This window comes from Octopus bimaculoides, chromosome 10 (genome assembly GCF_046866305.1).
Source record: "Octopus bimaculoides isolate indiv1 chromosome 10, ASM4686630v1, whole genome shotgun sequence".
Taxonomy (NCBI): Eukaryota; Metazoa; Mollusca; class Cephalopoda; order Octopoda; family Octopodidae; genus Octopus; species Octopus bimaculoides.
The window spans coordinates 90,042,199-90,054,429 of NC_142937.1; the positions used below are offsets into that span (position 1 = coordinate 90,042,199).

A 12,231-nucleotide genomic window follows, 5' to 3' on the forward strand; every position below is an offset into this window, starting at 1 on the left:
TCAGCTGCCACCATTAAAACTCCGATGTTTCGAAGAATTAAGGCAGTACGCATCGTTAAAATGGTTCTTCCCACAAACACAAATTAAATTGTTTTCGTGGAGGGTAGTGGCGGACGGAAAACAAGACAGGAAAACGAAACGGTGAAATAAACAAACAAAAAGGCTGTACAGCCAGACGTGAAGTGTGTATGTCTCGAACGCTGTGAAGCACGTACAGGAGGGGCAAAGAAGTACGTGCGAGCTTGGTGATTCCAAGAACGAAAAGAGATAGCAGCCGGACACACGTGACCAAGGCTGTGTGAAGAGAAAGAGTAGCAGAGGGAAAAGGAGGGGAGGAAGTAGAATAAAAGTGAGCAACGAGAGGTAGAGAGAGAGAGAGAGAGACAGTAGTAGTAATGGTCAGAGGCGAAGGACGAGTAACAAGAGATAGAGAGAGAGAGACAAGTAGTGACAGGTAGAGGGAAGAATGAGACGGGGAGATAGAAATAGAGAGAGTCGCGTTAGAAAAATAGTTAACTGTGGTGGGGGGGGGGGTGCAAATTTCAAGTTTGTTTCACTTGATATCTTTTGTTCTAAGGCAGCGAGCTGGTAGAAACGTTAGCATGCCGGGCAAAATGCTTGGCGGTATTTTGTCTGTCTTTATGTTCTGAGTTCAAATTCCACTGAGATTGACTTCGCCTTTCATCCTTTCGGGGTTGATAAATTAAGTACCAGTTGCATACTGGTGTTGATCTAATCAACTGGCCCCCCTCCCTAAAAATTCCAGGCCTTGTGGCTAGAGTAGAAAAGAAAAGAATATCTTTTGTTCTTAATTTGTCATTATCTTGTCGTTTTCAATCTCCTCCTAATATACATGCACTATTACTGTCAATTTCTTTTAACAGCTTCACCTACTGCAGAAGTTAACTGTGGACCTCCAAAAGACATTGATGATGCAACAAAGTCCTACAAAACCACCACCTACAAATCAGAGGTGACCTATACTTGTCCATTAGGAGAAAAGCTAGTATCAATATGTGAAAACAGCAGTAAATGGAGTTCAGTAGAGACTCCTTGTGAAGGTAACATATATAGGTTCTCTCTTATAATAATAATAATAATAATAATAATAATAATAATAATGAAATTATTGTATACAGTGCTCAGGTGCACTTCAACTTGTCAAAAGTGCGTATAAAGCATATGCAGTAATGTACAAATGTCTGGAAAGTGAACAGTGTATGAGTCAGATCCATGCTTGCATGTGTATGGAGGGGAGAAAATCAGGTGTAGTGTTGGCGAATCTCAGGAAGCATGGAAGTTTTGAAGGATGCAGTCCTCCGACAACTAACAACTGATGCTGGTAGTTTGTTCCATACTTCAGCAACTCTTAGCGTGAAAAAAATGTATCCGAAAGTCATGGGAGCTGTGCTGTTTTCTGACTTTGTAAAGATGTCCACAGATGTTAGACAGGTGGTGTTTGAAAAGGTGCTCAGAGTTAGAAACTATTATTATAAATATTGGTAAATTAGAAAATTACTATTTAAATCTCACAATGAGAGATATTCAGCAACAGTACTTTGGAGTAAAGATTTTTACTAACATAATATGGCAGTCCTGGTTTAGGATGAATGTTGCTGTAATTTAGCCCCAGGAGACAGTCTCCAGCTGGCTATATGACATGATCTGTGTTCTTATTTCCCTTGTTCGAAAATATAAGGACACAGATTGTGTCATATAGCTAGCTGGAGACAATGTCTCCTGGGGTAAATTACAGCAACATCCATCCTAAACCAGGACTGCCATGTTATGTTGGCAAAAATCTTTACTCCAAATATTATTAACATCAACAATAATAATTATTGTTGTTGTTATTAAGAGTGATGGATTCTCAGAATCATTGGAGTATCAGACAAAATGTCTCATAGTATCTGTTATGGCTCTTTACATCTGAGTTCAAATCCAGCTGAGATAAACTTTGATTCCATTTTTCCAGGACTAATAAAATGTAGCACCAGTTAAGTACAGGGGCCAACTTAATCAACCAATTCCAACTTCAAATTTCTGGCTTTCTGTCTATTTTATGAATTATCCTTGTTGTTGTTGTTGTTGTTACTTCTCATTGGTCTAAATTCTACTTTAACTCTAGATATTCAGAATCATTTTGCGACAGTAAAAGAGGCAATTCTGGATGTAAAAGGGAAAATATTGTGGAATAAGAAAAATGTAACAAAAGAAGCTTGCTTAGAAAAATGTTGGTCTGACAAAAATTGTTTATCATTTGAAATAAATAAAGAAAATGGGGATTGTTACTTATCAAAGAAAACTGCAGCTACCTCCATGAAATTAAAGGCAGCCGAAGACAGAGATTACTACCAACGAGTAAAATGTAATTATTTTTTGTATTTTGTGTGTGTCTGTGTGTGTGTGTGTGTGTGTGTGTGCACGCGTGCATACATGTATTTTCACAAAAATTATTCAATTAAGCAAAATTGAAATGACAGAAGTTGTGCATGATAAACATTTCCCAACTAAACACAGATACTACAGGTTATTCAACAGAGACGACACAACATCAGCTACAGTTGCACAAAAAACATAAAACTTACCATGTAATCATTAAACAATAACACACCTAGACACACACAACACTGAACAAAGATGCAACTGCACAAAAAGTAGGACATGCTCATTGCACAGAAATTGGTTACAAATTAACATAGTCTATGAAGCAAAAGTTTCATAGAAAGGACAAAGAAAAAGGAACTATATCAGCGCTCCTAGCAGAACCATTAAAGACAGATACATACAACATACACAGACAAATTGGACCACATACAAAAAGATTGAAACATCCCTGTCCAAACAGTTCTGGGAATTTAAAAGAAAACAACATCACCACAAACATAAAATGGGAAGTTATAGACCATGAACCATCATATCTAAATGGCTCTAGTATCTGCTCTTTCTTCGCTGTAGAAAAATACCACACAATCATGCAAGACATACACAATCCTAAAGAAGAAAAATTATATCATCTCACAATGCAGGCACCAAAGAAAATTCATTTTCAAAAAACTGTCCAAACACTAAATATCTATACATATGCCCACAGGCATAAACATTAAACAGATATGAATATGGACACACATCCGTACACATACAAAATAAGACCCACATGCACATGACATGCAAAAGAACACACCTACTACCATAAATTCAAAACTACACACTATGTAAAACATTTGTCTATAAGTGTGCATCTGTGTGTGTGCATATGTGTCTGTATATATTTATGTATACTTGTATATATATATATATATATATATATATATATATATATATATATATATAGCATGCATGTATGAGTATGTGTGTGTGTGTATAAGCATGGATATATATATATATATGTAGGTAATATGTATGTATGTTTATGCTTGTACATGTGTCCAGTTGTACACATGAGTTTACAAATATATGTATATCTATATGTATGAAGTTCATAACAAACTTTTATTCTATTGTCATTCAAAATTCTTATATATATATATATATATATATATATATATATATATATATATATGCGAGTAAAAATAAATACAAAAAAAGGTGGATTTTTTTGTATGATTGTGTATAGAGGAATATATTATTTTGCTTAAAAGAGTTCCAACACTGTCTGTTTTTTATGTTTTATTTATATTCCTGCAGAACTAATGTGGGGTATAGAATATGGAATATACAATATATAATATAATATACAATATATAATATAAAATAAAATAAAAATGGATGGCACCATGAAATAAAGTATTGAATGTAGATGAAATATTGAGTGTTCAATATAAAGGATCAAATATATAAATATATAAATATAAATATATATATATAAAGGCGACTCGAGTTTCAGGGCTATTTCCCTTCGTCATGGCCGGTATGACAGTCTTTAACAGACTGTGGTTCACTCTATATATATATATATATACATATATATATATATGAGACAGACAGACAGACAGACAGACAGACAGACAGACAGAGAAATGAAGTTGCCTAGTAATCTGCAAGATTTAAAATTGTTCATTTAAAACAAACTATGCAGCAGATGCCTTCTAATATTTGACACATATGTGCATGTATAAAACGTGATTTTTGTTTGTTTTTTTCTAGTTCATGAAGACTTTATTGTATTTAAAAAAGCTCGCATACCAAAACGTGATCAATTCCAACGGCTTGAAGATGTAACTGTAAAAGAGTGTAAAAAATCTTGCAAGAAACATGCAGATTGTACTTCCTTTCAGTACAAAAAGAATTCTAAAGTCTGTAGTTTGAGTAATGTGACTCACTTGACTCTTCAGATTAAACCTGACAATAAAGATTCGGATATTTACATTACTAGCGCAGGTCAGTAGCATACTTTTATTTTATGTTTTGTGTGTGTGTATATGCAATATATATATATAAGTTAATAAATCATATGGTATACACCTGGTAGTTTACCAGTAAAGCACATTCCCTTTCTGTATTCCTTGGGTATTTGATTAACGAGAGACAGAAGATGTAAGATACAAGAATGTAGTAATCAATAAACATCCTCATATCTTACATCTTCCATCTCACTCATTAATCATATATATATATATATATATATATCATCATCATCATTTAATGTCTGCTTTCCATGCTAGCATAGGTTGGACGATTTGACTGAGGACTGGTGAACCAGATGGCTACACCAAGCTCCAATCTGATCTGGCAGTTTCTACAGCTGGATACCTTTCCTAACGCCAACCACTCCGAGAGTGTAGTGGGTGCTTTTTATGTACCACCGGCATATACATATATGCACACATATTGAAATGCCTTAACATTGTTAAGGCATATTTCAGTAATTCTGGTTCACTCTATGTTGTGCACAACACACACACACACACACATTATAGTCCTCCAAGCTATAAAATATGCATTTAAGGCTAGATACCCATGTGAACTACTGTATAACAATAACCTCATTTTAAAAGCTGAATCTTTTGTAGAATTAGAAAAGAAATTTTAGGTGTGGAAGCAAAACCTAGAATCAAAGGACTCAAAGTTAACTTAGCAAACACTGAAGTTTTAGTAAGAAAACAGATAGCACTCTACTCCCATCAGGAAAATTGCTTTGGTATGTAGAAAAGCAGTAGCTAGATATTCCATACAGTGTACCTTGTACAAACTATGAATGTGTAAGAGGTACAATGAAATTACAGACAGGTTAACAGAGAAAGTAGACTTTGTATGTAAAATACCCAATTTTTCTCTCAAATCAGTTACACTCTGTCATATATGAACTCTGACATTAACCATCCATTGGAGCATACTGGCTTCTTTTCTTTCAAGCCTTTGCATATCCTCAGTAGTCACAGCCCATGTGTCACTGCCATGTAGCATAGTTGTTCATACGCAAAAGCAAAAGGGAATAAAATGGCATATGTGTGTTTTAAATCTCTACTTAAAATTTTATATTATTATTATTTTACAGAACCTACTTCATGCAAAGAAATGAAAAAGTGTGGCAAAAATGTAACTGATGGAGAATACTGGATCTACCCCTCTGTTCTTAATCATAAAAGATTAAAGGTTTACTGTTACAATATGAAAACAGATACTCCAAAAGAATATATCACCTTACCACATGAAAATTTTGCATCTTTATCAACATTGAAACCACTCAAGATATGTGCGAAACTCTTTAACAATAGAATAGACAGACCAGGGAAAATTGTATTTCGGAAAGTTCGAATTTTCCCACAGGTAAATGTTTCATTGTTTGTTTTATTTTCATGATGTTTCTTATAAATATGAGAAATTAGGGATTTGTTTATCAAGAAATTTTATCCTTTAGCACAATTTTAGCCAAGAAATCTAATTTGGCAAACTTCAGAAGGAAATAAAAATATTCACTAGAGTTAGTACAATAGTAACGTTGCACTAGCTAAATCTGGATATACAGAGAAAATTGAAAGTATTCCATTTAGGTGCTTCTCTAAGTAAAGCTGAACAGATATGTAACCCAACATATGGACTTGTGAATGCTGTCAGACATGCTAATGATAAAAAGATGGATAAATGTAGCAATGTTAATGATAGTAATAACATAGGAATCCGCAGAAGACTAGAAGGAAGAATCGTTTTATTGAAAATAACCACACAAAAAAAATGAACAAAAAATTTATTGTCATACAATTAACAGTTTCTCTAATGCACGATATGAGACACATGCAAAGTAAGCAAACAACATAAACATCAGGAAGTTTATAGAAATATACAAGTGGAACTACACAATAAGAATGTAAATTGATTAATTATGCATACATTCAAATGTTTATACAGTTTAATGTCCACAGGATTACACATACACTCTAATGTTTACCCAAATACATAGATTTTACACCATACACACATACATGAAAGCATGAAAGAATTTGGCTGCAGCTGTGGAAATTTCAAAGTTTACTGAATTTTTTTTTAATTTGGTGTATTAATGTAGCTTTCCAAGCTGAATCTCAGGAGATATTTCACTTTTTTCAGAAAAATTTTTTAAAACAGTTATTGAGGTTTAAAGTTTGATAATTTTCACCCAATCAGAAAGCAGGATTTGGCAGCTGTCATTTTGTGCGTGATGTTTTAATATGAATCAACTTCTCCTATACACACAACATATAACCCTTCATAACTTTTTAATTTTTTGGAATTTTAGAAAAGTTTTGAGAATTTGCATTCTACACTCAGGAATTCATACAATTATGCAAAAACCAAACAGAAAATTGAGGGTTGTGTGATTTAAGGCCTATTTAGCATCAATGAACATAAATTAATATTTATTAATTAAAAATTAACAAACATCCTTTACAGCTGTTACAATTCCAGACCTTCAGAAAATTAACTACTTAAAAGCCAAATCACTTCACAGGTAGATACAGATATACAAAATAGGTGTTCAATTCCTGCATGTTGAGCAAATGGCTGCAATCCATTAACATATATACATACATACATACATATATATATATATATGTATGTATGTATATAACATACATACCTATATATATAATATATATACAAACTCCTTCATTTACCAAATGCCACATATCAGAGGAGGTTCCAAATAATGGTGTAGCTCAGTCAATGGTGGTACTCCAGCATGACCACAGCTTTGCAGCTGAAACATTTTAAAATAGTTCAAATAAATACACACACACACACACACTTTTAAATATACTCAAATACCCAAAATTTCAAGGACTTCCTGCCTTAAAAACAGGAACAACACCAAAGTTATTTTGTGTTCTTTGCTACATTGGTTTCTATTAACCCATTTATTCTATCCGAAGAATTATTATTCATTAAGATAGAAGAAATACATATAATTATATATATATATATATATATATATATATATATATATATATATATATATATATAATATTTACATACATATATATGTGTGTGCATGTGTATGAATATATTCTTTCTGCAGCTGTATATAATGTCGGTATGTGTGTGTTTGTACACACGCACACACACAATTGAGCTAATCATGATATTTATCATCATTTTTTCTGTCTATAGGATATGAGTGTTGACAGACATGATTTAACATTCTCAAATCGAGGAAATGGCAAAATAAAAAGCAGACAAGGTTTCGGTGATGCTGGAGATTGTTTGTATAAGAAAAAAGCTTACTGTTTCAGTAAAGGTTCAATGATTGTAAACCTGCAAAACACTGGCCTAGTCGTTGGAGATATGGTATGATGATTTCCCTTTTATTGTTGTTAATTTCATAAGTTCAAATTTTATACATTTTATTTTACTTGGTACAGTCAAATGTGTAGATGATGAGTACACCTTTCCAAATCTTACAGCAACTTATAAAGAAATTGGGTATATTGTTCAGTAAGGTGTATGTGTAATGTCTGTGTGTGTATGCATGTGTTGTATATATATATGTAGATATGCATTCATTCCAGCCTCGCCACTAACCTTTTTTCTTCTTTCCAATCATCTTTTCTCCTGTTTTATATTTTTCTCTTCCTTTTACCTACATTATTTCTTTGTATTTTATTCTGTATTTATAGTGTTTCACATTATATATATATAAAGTCTAACTGTATTTATCTGTATTACTAGTGCCATATCAGCTTGATCTGAATTTCTCTTATAGCTACTCTTGAAGATGTAGGCCTTGCCCCAAATGAAGAGGTTGGAGCTTAAGTTCAAATTCATTCAAGCACTATTATGTGTTTTCTATACTGAGATTATCTAGCTCTCACCTATTGACAGTGTGTGTGTGTGTATAACAGAGAGAAAGCTGTCAAAAATCCATAAGTTAATAAAGTTGTGTATTCATTAAGAGTAGGTATATTAATATTGGTAAAATATTAGTAGTAGTCATAAACGTTAATATGCTAACAAGAGATGGGCCCTGAACACAGACAATTTGAGAAGACTGGAAAGAAATGAAATGAGCATGCTCCATTGGATGTGCAATGTAAGTGCACATGAACAACATACCAAAATGTGCTGAAAGAAGAAATTTGGCATAAGAAGAATCAGTAGTGTGCTGGTATGGACATGTGATATATATATGGATGAGGACAGCTATATAATGAAGTGCCAATCACTTAATGTCGTTGGAGCTTGTAGAACAGAGAGATATATGACAAAATGGTGAAACCTGATCTTGAACCCTAAGTCTCATAGAGAAGAGGACAAAAGACTGGGATAACTGGTGATGTGTAGTTCTTGAGAAGACCTGCCCACCTTGACAAAACTAAATTCTCGAAGCACTGTGTATGTATATATGTATATGCACAAATGAGCACCTTGCCCATTCTCCTCCTCCTCCCATCAATCCATTTCTCACACTCCAAACCTCCCTTGACATCACTTATTTTTCTTGTTACCCAAAATCATTTCACTTGTTAGCCAGTCTTCATCCATTACTATTGTTTTCTCCACTCTTTGTTATATTGGTCATTCCCCTGCAATGAAACACCAAATACTCCCTCCTCATGGCCTATGCCAGCCTCTCTTCCCCTCTACTACTGCTACCTGTCTGACAACACATCATCTCTCTCTTGTCTCCTGATGTCAACTGTATCATTGTTACTATCCAACTGCTCCTCCAATTCTCTCTTCTGCATTTATCTACCTTCCTCAACTCCTGCATCAGTGGTTATCCTCCTCCTATTATCCACCACTCTCTACATCCACTTTTTAACCTACTCAATGGAAACCTCAGTAAGCTATAAAGAAAGCAGAGACATACTGGAAATACTAGGAGATGGTTGGAGTAGTCTATCAAAGATGGCTAAGACTTGACTGTTACAGCACCAAGAGTGGAAAAATACTGATTCCAGGAACAAGAGATAGCTCACAGTGCAAAGGATTTGCGATCCAACAGAGGAGGATCACAGAATGAAGGTGGTAGGGCTTGACTACCAGGAACAATGGACACAGTAGGATGAGGCACTCAAGCAGCCACTGTACTGGAAAGAACTCTGAAGCACTGATCAGGGATGGTTGTCCTTCCCTTTTCATGCTGTCACCAACCTCTTGCCAACTTCAAATAACCTTAAAATATGGGGCAGACTCATCCAGCAAGCAGTATGGAGCAACTTTTTGCACCCTAAACTACATTTTGATCAGATGCCCCAGGGCACTGAGGGAAGGCCAATACAAGTGAGATGTGACTGAACTCAGTGGAAGGACAGAGTTGATATTTCCCACCAGGTAAAGAAAACAAAATATTAGGACATCATTGACAAGGCCCTTGTCAAGGGATGGTATGTGGCCACATTCCCCACTGAAGGGGGCTGTCATAGCTTTCTCACTAGATCTGTGTGCTATTTCCAACAGAAAATAGGTTTGGAATGCAGACAACTGAAGAAATCTATCAAGGAGAAAGACATGGCAGTTGAAACAAGCTCAAATGGCTAAGGTTGAAAAGAGATCGAAAGTGGAGCCCGTCAACAGGTGAAGACTAGTTCAGTCCCCATTACCCCACTCAGGTAAAGTGTACAGTGCAAGGGGTGAAACACTTGTGACCCTGAAATACTTACTGACAATACAGCAATGGATTTAGAAGAGCTTGCAAAACATCTTAGTAGCTCCTGCAGTTATTGCATACCACAAATCATTTATAATGTTTACTTCACCTAAGGATTATGTAGGCTGAATTGTCATGGTTGGAATACCTTTGTTTTCTTTTTTTAAAGTTATTACATATCTAAAATCTCGGGAAGAATGAAGTATCAGGATTACAATGTGTGATGTGTCTTACTCAGAGATCCAACACAAAATCTGAACTCATGACCTTATAGTTTGTAGTTCACATGATTTACGTCACTTCCATTGGGATTCCTAAACATCTTTTTTTCAAAATGTTATTTTATATGATTATTGTAACTTCCTGACCATCCCACCCCTTTTTTATAACTTCAGGTTAAATGGGAAACATATGGGGTACAGACACGCATAAACAGTTTAATGTACTCTGTAAATAGGCAAGTAGTGACAGCTTCATGTGAAGGAAAATGTGGTGGATGTAAACCTAATAAGTTTATAGTGCAACTTAGTTCAGATGGTAAGTGAAATAAATTTCATCTCTATATGTTTTTATATCATGCATTAAGCTCACTAAACTCCTTATCAGAGCCAGACTAAAGCCAAACGATATCCTAAGCACTATTGAACATTCGTATTTCTTCAATTCTTTTCAGACCATTCTCATAAGCCAAAACTCACAATTATATTAAATATACTGTAAGGACTGTGTGATGCAAGGTGATGAGAATGGTTCTTTAGTGCATCACACAGTCCTTACAATAAATATAAAAAGAATAATACATATATGTGTCAGCCAGAAAAGAGAGACACTACTGAGTAGAATGTTTAATAGAAGATTTATTGATATGTTAACATGTGTGTCTGTATGTGCATCATGTAAACAGAATAATAGACAGGCAGTATTATGACTTAGACTGCACTGAAGCTGAAGAGATCCCATTAGTCTGAAATAGTACTTTTTTCAACTGCTAGACTCACATGTTCCACCAAAGAGTCATAACCTCAAAACTGCCTTTGATAGGGCTGGAAATATATTTCATTGTTTGTTTTCCACTCTGAGACTTTGCTTCTTCCATTTTTACATTCCTTTATGAAGAAGGTAGAGATACTGTGACATTAAGAGGAGAGATAACTAAGCTTATAATCGTTGGTCTGAATGTTACTATTGTTGCAGTCATTATATTATGTACTTGGGCAATACTCATAATTCTTCTTACTTCAATTTGTCTAATTTACTATTGCGTAAGATTGATGAATTTTGATCCTGGTAGATTTCTACGTTACAATATATTTGTGTTAAGATAGATAAGATATTCCATAATCATGTTCTATTTTTAAATAAATAAAGGTAACAGAGGGCAGAATTGATAGAATGATGGATAAAATGCCTTATGGTTACATCACATTTTGTTCAAATCCCTTGAAAGTCAACTTTACCTTTTGCCCTTCCTGGGTCAGTAAGAAATGTACTAGTCAAATACCAAAGTTGATTAAACTTAACATAGCACTCCCTCAAAATTTGCAGTATGAAATCATTATAAAATAATTTAAACTGTTTTCTGTTGTAAATCTTTCCAGAGCCTTCAAGTAATGGTGTGAAAAGCTGCGCAAGCCTGAGACGAATACAATGCTCCCAGTCTGAAGATGAATGTTGAAACGAAACAAATTTTAAAACATAATGTCTTGTGAAATATGAAATAAACAGTGATGTTGCATGATATGAAAAATGCAATCGGACAATATTTTTTGAAATGTACAATGTAAAAATTTAATAAAAGTTTTGAGAATTAAAAGATGTAGAGTTATTGTTTATGAAATTGTAAAATATTGAAGTCTTGTAAAATCTGAAATGTCACATCGCAGTCCTGGTTTAGGACGAATGTTGCTGTAATTTAGCCCCAGGAGACATCGTCTCCAGCTGTCTATATGACACGATCTGTGTTCTTATATTTTTGAACAAGGGAATCTAGCACCCCCACTCAGCTTGAAACATATATTGTTTTAAATTATAGGGACACAGATCGTGTCGTATAGCCAACTGGAGACGATGTCTCCTGGGGCTAAATTACAACAACATTCGTCCTAAACCACGACTGCCATGTTATGTTGGCAAACAATCTTTACTCCAAAGTACTATTGCTGAAT

General features: G+C 34.4%; 1 protein-coding gene across 1 annotated transcript in view; it reads left to right on the forward strand.

Annotated features, from left to right (window-relative positions):
- Positions 1–11,879, forward strand: part of LOC106869402 (uncharacterized) — a 109,943-nt gene extending 98,064 nt beyond the window's left edge. The window contains exons 63-69 of the mRNA XM_089358261.1: positions 885–1,061; positions 2,129–2,368; positions 4,147–4,380; positions 5,498–5,769; positions 7,588–7,764; positions 10,462–10,603; positions 11,665–11,879. Of these exons, the coding sequence (XP_089214387.1) occupies positions 885–1,061; positions 2,129–2,368; positions 4,147–4,380; positions 5,498–5,769; positions 7,588–7,764; positions 10,462–10,603; positions 11,665–11,741 (1,319 nt within the window). The 3' untranslated portion in view covers positions 11,742–11,879. The remainder of the gene's footprint in view (positions 1–884; positions 1,062–2,128; positions 2,369–4,146; positions 4,381–5,497; positions 5,770–7,587; positions 7,765–10,461; positions 10,604–11,664) is intronic.
- Positions 11,880–12,231: the final 352 nt, after the last annotated feature.